General features: G+C 51.0%; 1 protein-coding gene across 2 annotated transcripts in view; it reads right to left on the bottom strand.

Annotated features, from left to right (window-relative positions):
* The window catches only part of Fam178b (family with sequence similarity 178 member B), an 89928-nt gene that overhangs the window by 15232 nt on the left and 54004 nt on the right, over positions 1–20692 (bottom strand). For both annotated transcript variants that reach the window (XM_027386859.2, XM_035452368.1), the window contains 5 exons: positions 19971–20064; positions 19480–19656; positions 19187–19284; positions 9197–9284; positions 989–1114 (listed from right to left, as the gene is read on the bottom strand). In XM_027386859.2, coding sequence (XP_027242660.1) covers positions 989–1114; positions 9197–9284; positions 19187–19284; positions 19480–19656; positions 19971–20064 — 583 coding nt within the window. The remainder of the gene's footprint in view (positions 1–988; positions 1115–9196; positions 9285–19186; positions 19285–19479; positions 19657–19970; positions 20065–20692) is intronic.

Below are 20692 nucleotides of genomic sequence, written 5' to 3'. Positions count from 1 at the left end.
CATAATCCTTTTGTCCCCTGGGCCTCTAGGATGCAGCCATGACAGACTACCCACCCAGGGGCCGACCCCAGTTCCCTTCTAGAGTCCTCCCACCTGTCTGTGTCATCCACTCCTGGTTCCTGGGAAATACCTGGCAAAGGAAAAGGGATGTGCAGATGGCCCCCACCTTCCTGGGAGACTGTAGCCTTGTAAAAGCTCGAATACAAATCCCAAGGCGAAGGCAACCTTCCCTGCATGCTCTGAAGGCGAGTGTGCACCTGTGCACCTGGGGATTATCCTATCTTCGTAATGGTTCATTTGTGTTCATTAAGTCATTAATTCACTTATCTGATTTTCAGAGTGATGCCCAGAGGTTGGACTTCTGGATTGTTAATATTCAACCTCAGGAACCACGTTTTTTAATCCCTGCCCCCCTGAATTAGAAGATCCCTATCTCCATTCTTCACCCCGAGTCTCTAGGGATAGAAGGGCCATGGAGATCCACTTGGAAACCCCCACACCCACCTGGGTTCCTGACCTCAGGGATATACAGGCCTCTGCTATTCCTAACCCACAACCTCCCAAACCAGGGTACTTCATTGCCTTTGACTCTCTCCGAAGTTTGGCTTTCGGGAAAACTGGTCAAAGCCTGGATGAACTTACTTGGAGGAACTGGAGAAAGGTCACAGGCTAAGCCTTGGTCAAAATTAGTGGGAATAAACAGGGAAACTGGACAAAGCTCTGTTGGTATGCCTGGTCCCACAGCTTCACCTGCACCTACATGCACAGGGGAGCAAGGGTGCTAATTATAGGCTTGGGAGGGATACTGAGCACCTCCTCCCCACATAGAAGGCAGCCTTCTGGCCCCTGTCCTAGAGTGGCTTGCGGTTCTGGAAGGACTAGCAGCCAAAGGCCCCTCAGGCTGTACAATGGGGACAGCCCCACCTTCCCAGTTAAATGGGGTAGCAGGCTCTTCTTGGTGAATGCAGGCAAGGGCTGAGGAACTTACCTTGTGGTCCAGCTCAGCAGTGGCCTTTGGCTCTTGCCCCTGACAGGATGGCAAGGTCTCAGCACCCAGACACTGCCTGAGGGATGATGGTCTCATGAGGCTGAGGAGCTGGCTGAGCAAGGCTAGCTGGAGAGGAGAAAGGAGACTGTGACTGAGTGTGTATGCAAATGCTCTGGGAGACACCTTCAACTGGTGGCAGAGGGTCGTAACCCTAGCTTCCAGAACCTGAATCCATCTCTCCGTATGAGCTATGTGACCTACCTAAAATGGTTCACACCCCTTCTTCCTAGGAGGAAGGACATGTATATGGGCATGTTGTATGCACATGGGCATACATAAGCATGCACACACACTCACACACTCACACATACACTCTCACACTCACACACTCATACTCACACACACTCATACTCTCACACTCACACACACACACATGCACTCACACACTCTCACACACTCACACTCACTCACCCTCTCTCTCTCTCTCTCTCTCTCTCTCTCACACACACACCACACACACACACACACACACACACACACTCTTACCTAACACAGGGTGAGCCCTTCCTTAACTTGATAAATTAGGAAGCTCTCCTGAGGCTTACGGGTTTACCCAAATTCCCTGGAAAACCAGGAGTAAGAAAGAGATTCCCTCTGCCACCTGAGCAGGACCTCGGCCACTGAGTGGGGCCTCGACCACCTGAGCAGCTATGTAGCCAATAGCATACTCTCCCCCTGCATACCTCTCTTGTCACTTAGCTTGTTGCTGTGACATGGCCAATCCACAGGAAGAGGACAGAATATGTTCTCAGCTTTACATGTCCGTCTTGTGAACCATGACCACAACTGCTCTGCCTGCCTGTCCCTCTGCATCTGTACCACACTCTTTCCCTCCCAGGGATTCCAAACATTGAGTCTTCTAAACCATAGAGAAGTTATAACAGAAAAGGAGGGCTCCTCACAATATAATAGCATCCGATAATACCAATAGCACTGCTTGTTTGAAACAAGGTCTCCCCTTGTGTCCCAAGCTGACCTAAACCTTGTGACCTTCCCACCTCTGCCTAAGTTCTGGGATACAAGCATTTTTGTATTACATGTCATTTGCAGGGGATGGGGGTGGGAGGTGGGGAGGGCAAACAAGCCACAGTATACACCCTGATGGTAGAAAATAATTTGCAGGAGTTAGTTTTTTCTTTCAACAAGTGGGTCTGAGGATTGAACTTGGGTCATTAAGACTGGTGGCAAGTGCCTCTGGAGCAAGGAGCCATTTCAGCAGCACATTTGTTTTCTTTTTTGATAGGGTCCTGTGTGCCGTGGTTCCATGGCCTGGTACTTCCTCTGCAGACAGAGGCTGGCCTCAGACTTGCAGCAATCTTATTACCTCTACCTCCCGAGTACTGAGATGTGTGCCTTGCCCAGCCCTCTTTTTCCTTTTCCTAAAAAGCCATACTGTTTTCTTGTCCAACAAAATAACCAATAATTCATCCTCATCCTATATCTATACTCAGTTTTCTCAATCTCAGAAATACCCTTTCAACTGGTCTGTTTAGCTGGGGGATCCCCCTGCAAGGTCTACACAGGGATTTGGTTGATGTGTTAATCTACCAGGCGCCCCACCTCCGGTTTAGCTTTGAAGAAACTGCCCATCCCCTCTGAACAAAACAGGCTTTGAATCCCTGGGAGGGATGCAACCTGCCTAGGTCCTGAAGCTAGCCCCTCCCTCTGGTCACCCCAAACGTGGTCTTGGGCGGTCTAAATAGGGTCCCAGCAAGGACTGCCTGGGTGCTGGGGTATGGCTGAGTCGAGATAGGCTGGCCCCAGTTCTAGTCTCTTCAAGTCATCCATGTGCAACCCTAAGGATGGGACCAAAGATTCGGAAGAAGGGGCAGTGTCAGGGTAGTTCAAGAGGACCGACTCCTTGTATCTAGCAGGTGCAGTGTGGCCACAGGCAAGAGGGCTGAGCCCCGAGCCCAGCTTCCAGCTTAAGCCCAGCCGGGTGGTACACCACACCTGGCTTCCTCCTGTGACTCACCCGCCAGCACCTGCTCAGCACTTCAGCTGCCCTCAACCTTAGAAGCCCTGGAGAGCAGCAGCTGGGCAGGGAGAGGAGGATGAGGAGCTAGGAGCCAGGATAGCTTTGGCTCCTGGAATGTGGAAAGAAGGCAGCAAAAACGGGGAGGAAGGATCTGGACAGAAATAGGTTCCATCTGGGGCTGCACCGAGAGCCGCATTGCCTTGTGCCAGCCTTCGGGATAATTGTCAAAAACCGCCCTGCCCTTTCGCACGCTGGAAGCTCACAGCTCACAGCTGTGCAAGCACTGGACTGCCCCGCCCTGCCTCGAAGACCACGCCCCCAGTGTGGCTGAAGGCCCGCCTTAGCAGAACCCGGACCCTCCCGGCTCTAGGAGCTGGGGGCAGGGCTGGTAGGGAAAGCACAGACCGAGCTCACTTGCTCACTCTTGTGTTTTTCCCCTCGCTCCAGAAAGCACTAGCGGTGCCTCAGTGAAGTCTTGCATTTTGGTCTCAGATTCTCTTTTGTTTCCCGCATCGCCCCGCCCCCACATGGCACCCTCTCCACTGGATGAAGGCTTCTCTGGTTCGTAAAGGTCTTATAGAGGGAGGATCAGGACCAGACGACACCCTCTCCACCCCCACCCCCTACCTCCACAGCAGAGCGCCAACTCAGCAAACACTCAGCCCATTAGGGCAGACACCTCAGGGCAAGAAGTGATGATCACCCAGAAGGACAGGCCTCCACTGGTCTTGCCAGTCTCTTGGCAGGAGAGGATCCTGGCAAAGCAACTGTCTTGCTCTCAAATCCTGGCAGTGGCTCCAATTTGCACAGGAGAGGTGGCTGTAAGGCACTAGACGGTCCCAAATGACTTGCTGCTGCTGCTCTCCGGAGCCTGGGCCCTCACATGGTGGCGTCTGAACAGACACATTGCAGAACTGTCCCCTCCTTGTGGGAGTCTGCTGTCACGTCTAACCCACAGCCTCCAGCACTTGCCAGTCCCCTATCCTGCACACCTTTCCATTCCATCACTTACCCTATTCCAGGCATACAACTCGCTCGCTTACTGTACTATTATCAGCCCCCTCCCTGGCTATGAGGTCAGCAGTGTCTCCTGCAGGGTCCATGCAGCCAAGCACCCTGCCTGGCACATGGCTAATGCTTATTAAGTACTCATTAGGCAAACAAATGGCCGACTAGCATTAGGACTTGAGTTAACCATTTCCTGGGAGAGTCAAACTTTCCTATCCCCCTTAATTTGGAGCACTCAAAGCCCTTGCTTTCCAAGTTACAAGACATGATTTGAGGCTGAATGTGGTGGGTGGGTCATGCCTTTAATTCAGCACTTGGGAGGAAGAGGGGGAGAGGATTTCCCAGTTTGAGTCCAGCTTGGTCTACAGGTGCAAGTTCCAGGACAGCCAGGATTACATCAAGGCCAACTAGCTTCATAGGAAATCTCCAAACAATGAGTCGATAGGATGGCTCGGAGGGTAAGTAAGGTACTTGCTGACAAGCCTGAATACTGAAAACGTGGTGAGTTTGGTCCCTGAATCCAGCATCGTGGAAGGAGAGAACAGGAGAATGGACTCCTGCAAGCTGTCCTCTGACCTCCACTGGAACACTCTGGTATGTGCACACACACACAATACATACATACATATTTGAAAAAAGGGTTTGCTTTGTTTCTATGTTGCAAGAGGTTGGTATAAGAAACAAACTCAGCTGGGCGGTGGTGGCGCATGCCTTTGATCCCAGCACTCAGGAGGCAGAGGCAGGCAGATCTCTGTGAGTTCGAGACCAGCCTGGTCTACAAGAGCTAGTTCCAGGACAGCCTCCAAAGTCACAGAGAAACCCTGTCTTGAAACCCCCCCCCCCAAAAAAGAAACAAATTCCTGGTTTCCTCCCAAACCAGTTCCAACTGCATCTTGCCTGCCTGCTGAGAGGTTATCTCCTTCCCTCCACATCTGATTCCCGGAGGGTTCCTGCTTGCTCTCTGGAGCCCTGCTGACTGTCCTTGGGAAGTGCTAGCATCTGCCACTACCTACTTCTGCCGCTTATCACCCCAGGCCAACTGCTCTGCAGAATGACAGGCTCACCCTCCCTGCATTACCCCTCAACACTTTAGTCTAACACAGCAGCTAGCTGACTTTAAAATGTTTTCAGCTCAGTTTCTGTCTTTCCTCTGGGCCTGAAAGCCCATGGCTTCACCATGGCCTTATGGTTCTGGCCGATGGAACCTCCTCCTTAACCTCTCTCACCCCAGCCTCTGCAAATCTACCTCAGTCCTCTGTTCTAGCCACACCAGCCTCTTTGCTTTCCCTCCAACGTAAAATGTCCTTTATTGAGCCCCTGGGCCTTTGCACATGCTATTTCCTCTGCTGGAAGTGACCCCCACCCCGCCCCCAGGAAACCTTGCTTCCTACAGCTGTGCTCAAATGTCCCTTCCTCTCTTCACCTTTACAAAACCGTACCCACCCAATGCTACTTTTCCCTTTTCTAGCTTAATTTTTCTCCATAGCACTTGTCATTCTCTGGAAGTTTACCCCAAATATTACTTCTTTCTGGGTGCCTCTGTTGGCCTGCTTGGACTAAGAAGATCACAGGAGAGGACCTTCATTCAAATCAGCTCTTTCCTGCCCAGACCAGACTCCAGAGCACATTGGGGCCTGAGGCCAAACAGCGACTGTTTCCGAAGTTTTCCCAGTATTCAATGAAACAACATGAATTACTGGTCCAACCCTGGGACTCTCCGGGAAGATGCAAGTGCTGGGTTGTTGCATTCTGCCAGCCTGCAGTCTCTCAATCCCAGTTCTCCAATTGTACTGCTCCCGCTGGGGCTCAGGCTGTGGCTTGGGTCCTGAGAAACCCTCTCACCCACGTTAGTCCCCAGGACTCTCTCCTATGACAGTCAACCCGGAAGCTCCTTCAAATGCTACAGGCTGTTAGGAGCCAGGGAAGGGGCTGGGGAGGTTGAGAGGGCATGCTGCAGGGGTCCACGGCCCAGTTCTAATCCTGGCTTCCCGCTTCCCTGCTGTGTAGCTTCCCTGACTTGGTTTCCTCATCTATAAACCATGGATAGAGTAGCAGCTCTTCCAGCCCAAGGTTTTGAGGAAGCAAGCATGAAGAACAGTACTCAGAGCATAGTGAGTGCTGCCTGCCTGGTAGACACAACTATTACAGGTGAAAGGAGGGGCCAGTGCACAACCAGAGCTGTGTGCATTCAGTGGGCGAGGTCAGCACAAGAGGAGGCCAAGAAGAGAGGGTATGGGCAGCGGTGGCTGTGTGGAGGTGTCATGGATGGCTGTGGGGACAAAGTGGGCTTTGGAGGCAAGTCTAAGGGTCTAACAGGCCAGACTGGGACACCAGAAAGAGACAAGTAGCAGCGCATCTAAACATACCTGGCTGGCTGTTTCTCCTCCTGGCAGTACACCCAGCAAGCATGGACTCATCCTCCAGGACCTGGCTCAGGTGCCTTCTCAGAAGCCTATCCTCAGGCAGTGTCAGTCACACAGGTCACTGCTAACTCACCCCTCCTCAGGAGTCATCTGGCAGTGTCACACCTGGTGTCTGAGGCTGAGCCTGGGATCTGAGTTGCCTAGTCAAGTGTCTGAGGAGCAGACAGGCACACAGCTGGGTTTGCAGTGGCCACAGCAGGCAGGCAGGAATAAGGAAAGGACCTGGAGTCAGGAAGCAGAGTCTGGCTCCACTTGCCTGACTGACCTTGGGGTTCTGGATTTGTGGTTGTTGCAGAGAACTCCTGAGCTAGTTCCCTGATTCACCAAGCAGCATATTCAATGTGCCTCCCTCCTCATGACTCCGTTCCAGGCCCAGGCAGTCCTACCCGACCCCCTCACTCTCCCAGCAGTCTCAGGCCAAGAAAGCCCCTCAGCCTTGAAATGACCTCACCTTTGGGTCACTGCTAACACAGCTTCTGGGCAAGAGGTGTCAGGGACCTACCCTTCCTGGAGTTCTGACTTTTCTTCTTTGTCAGTTCTCTATGGAGGCTCAGTGAGCTCCTCTGCCAAAGCCAAGGCTTCCTTAGCAGGCTGCCATGCAGCCATGGGCAACCTGGCTGAATTTTAGCTGCTCCTAACTTCCTGACCTACTCTCCCTTCTTCAGTGACCTCACTGGGGAGTCATCCCCTCCCAATGGTGACTTGCACAGCATTCTCTCCTTGGGGACCCTGACACTCACCTGGCTGTCTCTGTATTCCACAAGCATTACACTGTCTTCCTGGCATGGGACAGCCCTGGGCTGAGGGGCAATGGATTAATTCCCCACTCTCAGGGTCTCCAGATTCTGCCTAGGAACATGAGTGTGGGGAACACAACACAGACACTGAACAAGTAAGGGAGGGTGTCAGCCGGAGTAGAATGACAAGCTCCTGCCATACTGAGGCCCCTTTCCGTGATAGGGCAAAGGTGTTCAAGGCAAAGCGGGAGGGGGAGCTGAAGCAAGAGTCAGGCCCAGCCTCCTCCTTCCAACCAAACCAACTGACACCTTTCTTAGCTCCCTCACAAAGTCTTGGATTTGGCTCTTAAGTTAGCTGGCTTGGGGATGTGCTGGATGTGCCTTTGCCTTTGCCTGACCTCTTAAGTGTTGTTGAGCTAGGCATTCAGGGGGGCCCTGAAACTGCAAGAATTCCAGGGAGATCCCTCGTGGAAGCAAGAGGCTTCCAACTTCCCCATCTTATCCTTGGAACAGAAGGAGGGCATGGCCTCCAAGCTAACGGTGTCAGAGATCCTCCAGGAGGAGTGGGGAAGAAGCCAGGACTCACCCCCGATGCCGCAGGGATGTCTAACTGGAATAGGGGACTCTGGTAGGGGCAGCTTTAGGGTATTTCTTTCCACCTTTACTGTTCTTCTGCTGCAGAACCAGGGTTTGGGAAGTGAAGAGTGGGAGGTTCCCAGGGGCTGGGAAGTGAGTTCTGCAACAAGCACTCTTAACTGCTGAGCCATCCTTCTAGCCCAGTCAGTGAACTTCAAGGATGCTGCCCCTGGAAAGGAGGCCATGCCCCAGTGGCCCCACATCAATATGTATATAGCTATAAATGAAGTCAGGAGCACTGGGTAGGGATGGTCTAGGAAGCCTTAGGGCAAAGAGTAGGAGGGTGGATATGTTGCATTCATGTATGAAATTCGAAAAGAATAAAAATATATTAAAAAAACAAAAACCAACCAGGCCAAGCGGTGGTGGCGCACACCTTTAATCTTAGCACTCAGGAGGCAGAGGTGGGTGGATCTCGGTGAGTTTGAGGCCAGCCTGATCTACAGAGTGAGTTCCAGGAAAGCTGGGACTCTTACACAGAGAAACCCTGTCTCAAAAAACAAAAACAACCAAAAACCACTTAAGAGTGAAGCTGGAACACACACTTGTAATCCCAGCACTCTGGAAGCTGAGGCAGGAGGATCTATCTAAGAGACTGTCACAAAATGAAACAAAACAAAACACTGGCAAAAAAAAAAAAGTTGAAATAATAAGTTTTATGTTATGTATATTTTACGATAATTCATCAGCTGTAATGCAGGCTTCACATTCACAGGCCTGGTCAATCCCTAGTGCCTAGAACCAGGTAGTTAGCAAACTACTTCCTTGTTGTTTTGTTTTTCCTTTCTTTTTTTCTTTCTTTTTTTTGTTTTGTTTTTGTTTTTTGAGACAGGGTTTCTCTGTGTAGCTTTGGAGCCTATCCTGGAACTCGCTCTGTAGACCAGGCTGGCCTCGAACTCACAGAGATCCGCTTGCTTCAGTCCCCCAAGTGCTGGGATTAAAGGCGTGTGTCACCACGCCCAGTCAAAAAAACTACTATTTTTGAGCATGGTGGAATGTGTTTTGTGATTAATGGAGTGAGCCACCACACCAGCCTTGCTCAGGCTGGTTGGTCTCTTAAGTCCTATGCTCAAGTAATCTTCCTGTCTTGGCCTCCCCTGTAGCTGGAAGCGCTGGTTGATAACACTGTTTTCTTGCTATGCTAATAAGAGCCCAGGGGGGGGCTCACATGGGCTAGGCAAGGGCTCTACCACTCAACTATGCCTCTGGCCCCAGTAACTGGAACCGCAGGAATCTGAGTGAAGCATTCAAATCCAGCTTAGGTCTGGGGATGGGCGCTCTGATTATACCTCAGGGGTAAGCAGGTAATGGGGAGAGGGGTCATGGCCCACCAGAGGCCTTCCTGGTCCTGCTGAGGCAGACTCACCTGGCTTTTCTCTCCCCAAAGAGGAAGTGCCTCTTGCTGACCCAGCATCCGGGCAATAACTGTGAGACTCAGTTGGCTTCTAAGCTGCCTGGGAGAGAAGAGCAAGGGTCTGAGTAGGGTGGGCTGGAGGTCGGGGGGGGGGGGTCTCTGAACATTCCAAAAAGCATAGAAAAGACAAGATATCTGCCAAGCGAGGATAACACGTTTTCCTTTGGAGTTCTAACCCCCTCAGCTCTGTGCATATGTGTAGATTATCTGTAGATCTGTATGGGTGAAAGGTCTACTCAGAAGTGAACCACATTCCTACCTTTGCTAACAAATATGTACAGAGACAAACCAGGTGTGGCTTAAGTGGCAGAGCATAGCATGCAGGAGACCCTGGGGACTGAACCATAAACAAAGCAAGAATCTAAGAAGAAAAAGGGGATAAAACAACTAAGGAGGAAAATATGCAGATAGAGGGGGAAAGGCAACGGAAGAAAAACACATTCTCTTCTCTGTTCTCTTTGTCCTGCCCAGTGCACTGACTCTCAAATTTCAAAGGACTTCAAGCAGGGTGGGTGATTAGCCCCTTGAGACCAGGGGTTTTTTATTTTTATTTATTTATTTATTTATTTTCTTCACCCACTATTCAGAGAACTAACTTTCCTTTGGGATTCCCCTCCTACCATCCTGACTCGATCCAGGCACCTGAGAGGGACCACTGGAGCAGCCTTTGGATCTTGTGGTTGGACAGTTAAGAGAGGATAGCTTCCCTGTGGGGTCACCTTATAGTGCTCTCTGTCCGTCCTCCTGACTCCCAGTGGGACAGACTTCATGGGGGCCAGCAAAGAGAACAAGGGAGAGAGAGCTCCAGGAATACCCAAAGCCAGCTGGCCTGAAGCCACCAGCCCCAGTTTCTAAAACATTTGTTCCCTGAGCTGCTTGTGAGCCGGCACGGGCCTCCTTCCTGCTTCAGTCAGCCTAGATGAGAATCTGAGGCCAGCCATAATGCTATGCTTAGTCAATGCTTACTCAGGACTGAGCCATCTTCTAGTCAGGAATGAAGGCCCCAGTGGGGCTTCAGATGTTCACGCTTGGGTCCTTAGGCATTTGGGTGCATGAAGAGAGGAAGGAAGAGATCAGAGGGTAGGACTGAGAGTTGCCCCCAGGATCTCTGAGACTAGGTGACAGGACAAATTCCTCCTCAGGTCAAACTTTCAAGCCACAACTCTGTAATTAATCACCTTGCTGGGGAGACTGCAACATGTCATTCCATGTTATCTCCACACACTGGTCTCCAGGCAGTAGTCAGCCCCTTGAATGGAATTATTTATTTATTCACTTATTTATTCTGACAAGAATGGAGCCCAGAGCCTTATACAGGCCAGGCAAGTGCCATGCCACAAAGTTTCGTTCTTTTTCGTTTGTTTATTTTTGAGACAGGGTATCTGTGTGTAGCCCTGACTGTCTGAAACTCGCACTGGAGACCAGGCTGGCCTTGAACTCACAGAGATCCACCTGCCTCTGCCTCCTGAGTGCTAGGATTAAAGGTGAGCGCCACCACTGCCCAAGGAGAGTTTCATTCTTATCTCTTCTGGAGGGGCTTGACACCACACAGTGCTAAGTAACCCACTCAGAATGGTACACCAGTGGACTTCAGATGCTACTGTCTCGAACCATGCCAGGAAGGAAAATGAGGGGAGGAAGGAAAGCAAATAAAGGCCTAGAAGTTAAGCATGATAGGAAATGTGTCTGGCATTGGATTCTTTAGAGGAGAAATGCCGGCCGGTAACAGTGCTGTTGGAAGGACCTCTGACAAGTGCCCTCAGTCACATCCCTGGCAAGACACTAGGACCAGAAAGACCGGATGTGCAGCAGGTGCTAGGAAATGATTCCTTAAGGAGGACTTCTGGGGCCAGGACTAAGCCTGGTCACTTCAGTGGTTACTGATGGCTCCAGAGCAAGGTTCCCAGGGCCACACTTGCCTCAGTGATGGAGTGCTGGGGCAGGCCTCCACCAAGCTGAGGAGATGGGGTCAGACACGGGGCCTGAGCTCTGCAGGCTATGTTGATTTTTCTTAAGTAACACACAGGGCCCCCTGATATGCTAGAACAGCAGCAAGTAATGCCGGCACCCAGCGAAGGGCTATGGTGAGAAGGACAAACGGCCACTCCGAGGAGGGTGGAGGACACGGGGTGCTCACAGAGCTGAGAGGAAGGGACATGACCTCTTTGGAAAACTAAACCGATTCCTCATGATTTTGAATTCCAGTCCTGCTTCCCTATACACAGGCATGAGAGAGAGGTACTCCCCGGTAAACAGCCTGAATTGTAGCTACACAACTACCTCCACATGTCGTGTCCACTCTGCTGTGGGGAACATGACAGCTACAAAAGAAAGTCAGTGTGAGAATTCAGTTCCATCAAGTCCCAAATGGACTGCTGGAGGTAAGGGTGCTTGGTGACCCTGGGTATGCTCAAGTTGTACTTTCCCAACCTGGGTGTTAGTTTCACGTGTTTGACTAGGGAAAACTCCACGGAGACATAGCTCAATGGTCTGTTTGTTTAATAAAGCTATCATACTAAAAAGAGATTCAGCTGAAAGAGGACTTAGGTTTTTCAGATTTAGTCCTGTTAAAGACAAATTTCAGATAAAGAATCTGTTTTTCTTTCTTTTTTAAAGGAACGCTGTTACTTGTTATATTTGTACTGCATCTGGCAAATGAAAGGGAAACCAGCCATTCCCCCATTTTTGATTGGGAAGACAGAATTCTGCTTCCTCCCCTTATGTACCCGGCCCTCTGCGGCCTGCCTGTAGCTAGGACTTGTTTTCCAGCTGTTCCTGGGGTCTAGGATCGGCAGCAGCTGGGCTCAGACACAGTGGGAGGTAAAAGGCTCCTCCAAGCTGCCGCTGCTGTGCTACAGAACCTACTGCCAGAGTCAGGAGTCCTGCATCTGGGCTTCATTAATCCCCCACACACCAAGGCCCACAGAGGGTGGGGAGAGCCTGGCCGGGGAGAGGGCCAGAGCTGGCAGGCCTCACAGCAGTGCTGGGGGTGGATCCAGAAGGGAAGAGGTGGGTGAGTGTGTGGGGTGTGGCGGGGGTCACACTAGAGCTGCAATCTAGAAAAACAAAAAACAACAAAAACCCAACTAGCAGGCAACATTGAGGGGTGAATAACCCACATCTAAGAGTGAGCCCCATGCTGGCACTGCCTGTCTGCTGCCCGTCTGCTGCCCACGGCCTTCCTGACACTCCTTCCTGACTTCCTAGTCCCTCTGAGAAACAGGGACAGGGGGCCCCTTTTTAATTTGACAGATGCAGAGTTTATAAAGGGAAAAAGCAGAGGGGACCCACCCAATATACCACCCAGCTGTGCAGGGGGCAAGCAGAGAGCCCTGCCCAGACTGTGGGCTCTTTTTTTTCCACAGAAATTGCCTAACCCCACCTGGCAAAGCTTTTCCAGAACTCAAACCAGGCAAGCAAAAAAAGATGCAGAAGCCGTTGGAGCTCCCCCAGCAGATGTCATATAAGGCAGCAGGTTCCAGCATAGTGCTCAGGCCAGACCAGGCCAGGCCAGCGTTGGTCTCTGTCCCGCCCACCTCCAAGAGGCCTCTGTAAGACCAGGACACTGGATCGGCACACAGAAACAATGTTCTCTAAACCTAGAGCAGAGGACTTGGGTACTTTGCTTCCAGACTGCTGCTGTTGGGTAGTTCTCAGGGACTGGACACCCTGCAACCCTGCAGGAGCATCCGGGAAGGCAGAGTGCATGTCACTGTCACTGGGATGTTAGGACAAAGACACAGACCAGTATACCCCCTCCACCTTGCAATGCTCCCTCTTCACTTCCTCAGAAGGGAACCAGGCCCTGCTGAGGCTGAACTGCCCTAAAAGGCTGCCAGGCATCTTGCCAAAGGCGTGAGCTGCCTTTTCCAATGTGTCCAGGACGGCCCAGGATGTAGCAGCCTTGGCCTGTTCCTTGGTGGAAATGCTGCCTGACACCTTGCTGTGTGGTGTCTGGCATGGCCTGCATCTCCAGGGCTACAGACACCTGTCAGAACACTGGCTCCTTCATCCCTGATGGGAATCATTTTTTTCCTGTTTTTGTTTTTGCCTTTTCAAGACAGGGTTTCTCTGTGTAGCCCTGGCTGTCCTGGAACTCACTCGGTAGACCAGGCTGGCCTTGAACTTAAGAGCTCCACCTGCCTCTGCCTCTCGAGTGCTAGGATTAAAGGCGTGCGCCACCACTGCTAGGTGGGAGTTATCTTGAATTTGAGTGGAGTGTGGGCTCCCCAGGCAGGAAGTTAGTGGAACCTATCCTGATACTTGTCCCCCATCCTGCCTGCATCTGCAAGCCCATGGCCATCACAAAGCCTGTTATCCACTTGTGTTTGTACAACCACATGCGCAATGTGGGCTGGAAGAGAGGGATACAGTGACCACGGGCCTAGGCAATGGATGGCCACTCACCTCACCAGAGAGCTGTTCCCCAAATGTGTGTGAGCACAGGGTGCCAGCCTCACAGGAACCTGCTGCACGGCCCTCTCTAGCAGTGTTTAGAAACAGGCAGAGAATCAGTAAGATGGAGATAACCAGGGAGTGGTTTCCTTTGCAGATGGAATGACTGGGAGGGGCCTGAGGGGATTTCTGGGGACCAGGTGACATTCTGTCCAGATATTGAGTGGTAGTACACAGATGGCAAACTCAGGATCCTCTGCAAGTCCCTAAGTGTCCACCTATGGTACATGTCCTTTTCTTCATACATAATTATAAGTAAACAAAATGGCACCTATATCAATGGACACCTAAGTCAAAGCCACACTAGCCTAACCCCTAGTCTACTGCTCCTGGACTCATAGTCATCATCTAAAGCCGTGTCCCTTCCCCCTAAGCGTTCATTTCCGTCACAGAAGTGCAACATCTGCCTGCCAAGCTGGTCCAGTTCATTCACTGGATAGACAAAGGAAGTTCTTCCTACATTTTGCCAAAAATCTGCCCTTCTGGGACTCCGACCAGATTTCTGAAGTCTGTGTTCTGGGAGCCGTCTGGTGGGCAGGGCTGTCCCCACCCTTGAAAGCATTTGTTGCCCGACTGCCTCACTTTTTTTCCCCATTTTTTTGACCATTCTCCTTTGTGTCCTTGGAAGACCCTGGTTGTCTGTGTTCCTTGTCAGGTGAGCCACTCTGCTCAGAGGACTGGAGGCTGATGTTCATTTTCTTGGCAGCCATGGGGCTCAAAGCAGTCAACAGATTGAAGCCAAGTCTTTTTTTTTTTTCACACATCTTCCTGTCAAACCTCGTTTCTCAGACCCCGTTCTTAATTATGCAGCAGGATCTCTCCAATTCAACCCTTCATTACCATGGGTTGAGTTCTGGAATCTTCAATTTGCTGTCAGCTACATACATGTTGTCTATGAATCTAACCATTGTTCCACTAATCGTCTCATTCAAGACACTGGTTTTGCTCCATCTGGATCATCCATTTGTATAGTTCATGGACTACATGGCCGCAGGAGGCTGCCCTGTTGGTGGACTCATTAGCTTGTGCTTCTATGTTGTCCCCAGGATGTGATAACAGGTTTATCAAATGTCCTAGGTATCCCCAGACAAGCATTCCATGGTCCCCTCCGGAAGTTCATGTAGTACGATTCTAAGGACACCTAGATACCAGGGTGTCCTTTTCTTTTCTTTTCTTTTTTTTTTTTTTTGTTTTGTTTTTCGAGACAGGGTTTCTCTGTGTAGCTTTGGAGCCTGTCCTGGAACTAGCTCTTGTAGACCAGGTTGGTCTTGAACTCACAGAGATCCACCTGCCTCTGCCTCCTGAGTGCTGGGATTAAAGGTGTGTGCCACTTCGGGGTGGGGGTGGGGGCGCCCCCTCCCTTGCCAAGGGTGTCCTTTTCTAAGCATCTACTCACCCACCATCCCTAGGAATGATGTTAAGGGGATTTGCCTCCCAGAACCTGCCAATGAAGGGTCAGGGCACCCCACAGTACAGTGGTGGGATGTGTGTGTGTGTGTGTGTGTGTGTGTGTGTGTGTGTGTGCGCGTGTGCGCGCTCTCTCTCCTGTGAGGGGTGGAGCAGAGGTGCTGATCCTCACTCCACACTGTCAGAGCTGTCATTTGTCACTTCCACACTGGGACTTCAGTGCCCTCCAACCACTTCTGATTCCATATATAAAACCATTCTTCTCTCCACAAAGAAAACAAGAGTGAAAAAGGAAGGCTGAAGTGTTGAAGTTTCACTATCAGCCCCAAAATAGCACTCCTACTTCAAAGCCAACTGCACAGGTGCAGGACACAGACCCTCTGGTGGCCCTCGGCATTCTCCAGCAGTCCTGTCTCTGAGCCAGGCTACTTGCTTTGCTTTGTGCTCTGCTTTCCAGTTCCATAGCTCTCAGACCTAAGGTCTCAGTGGGGAGCAGTACTGAACTCCAAAGGTGTCACCCCCACCCCACTAGCTAAACACCTCCTGCTGTGTCCTTCCTGCCTTATCTGCACAAAGGTCAGTATAGGATCTCCCAGACATCAGAGCCACCCTGTCATTAGACTCTGAAGCTCAACACCCCATTACTTCTGTGTGCCCAGACTCAGGAGCACAACCACCGGTGGTCCTTCTCATTCTCCTAGCTCAAGGCTCAACAAAGGCAGCTAACCAGTAACACCCTCCACCCCCACCCTCCCCAGGTGTGAGGAATGTCAGCCTGAGCCTAGTTAGTCAGGTGAAGAGGAGGGGGAAGGGAGCCTCTCCGGGAAACTCTGAAGTAAATGTTCAGCCTGAGTTCAGATGGCTGCAAAATTTTAGGATATGACAGATATGTGGGAGTGCACAGGGTGGGGGTTGGAGGAGAGCACAGAGTTTGGGAGAGGGGTATGGAAGAGTAAGCCCACAGGTCCTGGAACACTAGGATAGGCTGCTTGGATGGTGGAGCAAGGGTAAGGATTTTTTTCGATATATGAGTGCTAGGCCTGCATTTATGTATGTGCACCACATGTGTGCTTAGTTCTTAGAGGTTAGAAAACCTCTGATACTGACCCTGAAGTTACAGATGGCTGTGAGCTGCCATGTGTGTGCTGGAACACCAAACCTAGGTCCCTCTGCAAGGGCAGCAAGTGGCCTTAACTATTTGGCCGTCTATCCAGTGCTTCGCTTCCATGCCCACTCTGAACGGATTTTCAGCAAAGGAGGGAACTGACAGTGTACTGGAAGGAGGGTCGACTTAAGTCTGCCACATGGCCTTCCTGAGGAAGTACGGAACAGACAGACATGCACACTGTGAGCCTGAAAGTTGGGCCTGTCTTCTCACATCTTGTCAAAACGGGCGAGATGGTCTTTCAGCTCTGTGCTGGACTGCCAGTGGAAGAGCTCTGGGTACTGTCAGGGTGGGTTTTGTGACATGTTTTAGTAAGCCTCCATCCACACCTCCATTGGACCGGGCAGTCTAGGTGGGTCTCGTCTCTCACTCTTCTCTGAAGGCCACAGCGCAGCAGCGTGCCTAGGATGTTTAATACACAGATGGTGGAGGAGGCAGGTCCCTAGAGCCTGGGACACCAGTGTTCAGCAGAGAAGCACAGCCCATGGCCTCATTCACAATAGCGTGCTGTTCTTTCCAACAGCTCTGTGGCCCATCCAAGTGGGGTCACCTTCCCCATGCTGATTTCCCTTCAAGAACCCCCTCTTCCCACTGGCCCCACTTCAGGTGGCTGGCTTTACAATTTGTTTTCATTTCTCATGGTTAAGGGAGGTAGTTCTGCACAGTGTGGTGCATCCCCTGAAGTCTCCACCAAGGCAGGAGTGCAAATGCACCACACACATCCATGGGCGTGGACGTCGTGGAAGCTCTTGCTTTGTACTTAACCAGTCAAGTACATTCAGAGTGTGACAGCTTCTTGCACAACAACCCTTCTTCCCGGGGTCAGTCTGGGCACTGAGCCCAGTGGGGCTGCCCCCAGCAAGGGCAGAGCCAGGCAGCCAGCAAGCTCCTGTGTTACCATCATTGCTGCAGCTCTAACTAAAGACCCACAGCAAGATGTGAAAAAGAATTAGAAACTCTTTATGAGGCAATTTGGAAGGATTGCCAAAACATACCTCTAAGCAAAAAGAGCCTGCAGGGAGCCTGTGCACACACAGGCATGGAGACTAGAGAGGGCAAGTGGGTGGCATGTGCTGGGGACATGCTTCTCCTGTCCACTCACTCTATTCTTGGTACTGCTTGAATGTTCTATTTAGAAAATAAGTGAAAGCCCGGCGGTGGTGGCGCACGCCTTTAATCCCAGCACTCGGGAGGCAGAGGCAGGCGGAACTCTGTGAGTTCAAGACCAGCCTGGTCTACAAGAGCTAGTTCCAGGACAACCTTCAAAGCCACAGAGAAACCCTGTCTTGAAAAACCAAAAATAAATAAATAAAATTAAATTAAAAAACAACTTTCAAAAAAACGGGACAATTTATAACCTTAGGAGAAAATACACTGTCACAAATATGATAAGTAACATGTAAATCAATGTAGTTAATAAGAAAATGGGTTAGGAATACCAGAAGGTCATTCACAGTAAGGGGACCACAGTCAACAGAGCTGAAAAGCTCCTGAACTTCATTGGTAATCAGAGAGGTGAAAGTTAAAAACATGGGATGACATTTTCTACTCATCAGATTGACTACAGTTTAAAATTGAAATCGAGAATATACAGCATTAATGAGTGTGTGGTGGGCACATTTTCATAACTGTTTAACAGTATGGTCCATCTATTTTTTTTGCTGGTGTCAGTCAGGCTAAAAGGAACGGCTAAGGTTGCCTCTGCTACCTTCCAGTTTTTATGGGGAAATCAAATGGTGGTGGGGTGAGGTAGGGGGGGCATGATTGTTTCAAAATGACCCAGACAGCCCAATGGCTGCCATGAAGTTGACACAAAGATGCAACCATAAAGAAGGATTTAGAATTCTGAAGGCAGCAGGCAGAGGTGTTAAGTATGATAGGTGTGAAGGGGGAAGCCCCTAGGATAACCATCTCCAGTCTGAAATCTCAGGGGTCTGGGCTGAGTGGACAAGGTGCATCCCAGGTATGGGCAGAGCTTCCCTGTCAGAAGAGCCTGAAGCTGACCCACCAAGTCAGTCCAAGCACGCTGCCTCATGGGCCCCGGGGTGTGAGGTGGCCTCAAGCCCCAAAGGAGTGGCCCTGGGGAGGTCATAGGGGAACATCCACAAAGGACAACTGTCAAGTACCTATTCAGGATGGGGGTGGAAAGGAATGGGTGGGACCTGTGCCAGGCGCTCCTTGTGGCGGTGAGCAGGGGGCAGGGGAAGGAATGTGAGAGGAGAAGAGGCCAAGTCCAGCCAATAGGTCTCATCTCCTGGGCTGAGTTTGTTTGTTCACTTCATTCATCATTCCAAAAGAATCTTACAAAACACCAACAGTCTGCCAGGCACGGCCTGAGATTTGGGGTGATATGGCAATGATCCTGACAAGGCACCTGCTCTGGAGGTGACTTGGATGGAAGAGGGAGTCCAAAAAGGGAAATAAATAGTAAGATAATTTCTGGCAGGGAAATGCTGCTGCGTGGAAAATAAAATGGTGATGAATTAGGAGTAGGGGTGGGTGGTGGGGAGAGGGAAGAGGGGTGAGCAGCTGATGTCTGAGTGACAAAAAAACAAAACAAAACAAAAAAACCCCAAAAAACCAAAAAACAACCCAGCAACCAAAGGCAAGGAGGGAGCCCCAAAGAAAGGCGGCAGGCGCTGTAGGCAGAAAAGGGCCCAAAGAAGGAGGCGGGCACTGCAGGCAGAGGCTAATTACATAAGACAGTGTTTTGCTAATAAGATCATGTTAAGAAAATTAGGTTTTTTCTTTTGTAAAGAACTCATTAGTGAATTCTATTTTTAGTTCTTCCTCCGAGAGTTTGGAAACTAGGCAGACATTTGTTTGTTGGGACTGGTGGGAAGATTCTAGGTCCTTGAAGAACCCCATGGGGATGAGCATCAGGGGAGCAGGAAGAGAGGTTGGGGAGTACCCACCTGGCCCGGGGAGTCACGTCCAGAAAGAACTGCACCAGGGCCAACAGGTTGTGGTGGTGGTCCGAAACCCAGCTGAGGGTGCAGCACAGTGCCTGGAGCTGTGGGGACAGAGGCACTCAGTGGGCTGCTGGAGGAAGCTGTCTTCACCTCTGCCCTGATACCCAGAGAACTTAGGGGAACAAAGGGGATCATGAGGGCCAGGGACCCTCGAAGAAGCTGCAAGTGTTGCTTTCCCCATCTAGGGTACGCTAAGGGCAAGGCAGTCCCCAGTGGCAGAGCCCAGGCCATGGTACCTTTCCAGGCCACTCCTGGATGTTTTCCAGCAGTAGGAGCAGGAGTTGCTGGAGGTCAGTCTTAGGCAGCAGGCGCAACCCCACATCCAGGCCTGCACGGCACAGCAGCTCCATCAGGCCCAAGATATTGGCATCAGTGTAGGACCTTGGCTGGACTAGGAAACACAGGATCAGGAACTGGAAGGAGAAAGAACTAGGGATGGTCCAGGGGGCATGGAATGAGTGAAGCACCAAGTGGACACAAGGTGAGGGGAGGGACTGTGGGACCAGTTCCCTGGTGACCAGTGGGGTACCTGTTCTGTGAACCTCTTTGGCCATGCTGGCAGTTAGAAGTAGACTGCAGGCTTTCTGTAGCCTGGGTACCAGGGCCACCTTTGAGCCTATAGTGGTGCTGAGCTGGTTCACTGTAGGCACCTAGTGATGCTGCCCAACTGTCTGGGTTGCACCCCAACACTTGGGGGGGGGATACAGGAAAGGAAAGTTTTGCTCACCCTGTAGATGTAGCTCAGCTTAATGTCCAAGGCCACTTCCTGGGTAGAATTGTGTGGTTCCCACCAGCCCAGGCTGGCCTCACTCTCAAGCACTCTGACATAAAACAGAAGCAGTATCAGTATACATGGCAGGAAGTAATAGAGGAGATGCACAAGGAGAAAGAGGCAGAGCCAGTGGAGCAGAGAATGCACAGAGGACCCACTGTCCAAGGCCACTGTTGATGTGTGTTCTGTCATCATTGGCTAAGACAGACAGACGTTCCTCTTCCCCCAAGTAGAGGCTTAAAAACATTTATTATGGCCGGGTGGTGGTGGTGCATGCCTTTAATCCCAGAACTTGGGAGGCAGAGGCAGGTAGATCTGAGTTCAAGATCAACCTAGTCTACAAAGTGAGTTCCAGAACAGTCAGGGCTACACAGAGAAACTCTGTCTCAAACAACAACAAAACAAACACAGTAAACCCATTTATTATGCCACTGGGATTCTGAAAGCCAAGGATCCAGGGGCAGCTAGCTTTGGCAGCGCCATGCTTCTGTGGGTCATTTTCAAGATGCTGGGTGGAACTACCTTGGTGTCAGGCTTGCCCAAGCTGGAAACCTGTCTCTCAGCTCATACATGTAACCCTGGATTGGGAAGTTGCCACATTGGGCTTCTCAACATGGTGGCAGGAGTCTCTTCCACAGAGCTGGAGGAAAATATACCTATGGCAGCTGTAGCTTTTC

This window comes from Cricetulus griseus (assembly GCF_003668045.3).
Source record: "Cricetulus griseus strain 17A/GY chromosome 1 unlocalized genomic scaffold, alternate assembly CriGri-PICRH-1.0 chr1_1, whole genome shotgun sequence".
NCBI lineage: Eukaryota > Metazoa > Chordata > Mammalia > Rodentia > Cricetidae > Cricetulus > Cricetulus griseus.
This window is presented reverse-complemented; position numbering and strand designations above follow the sequence as displayed.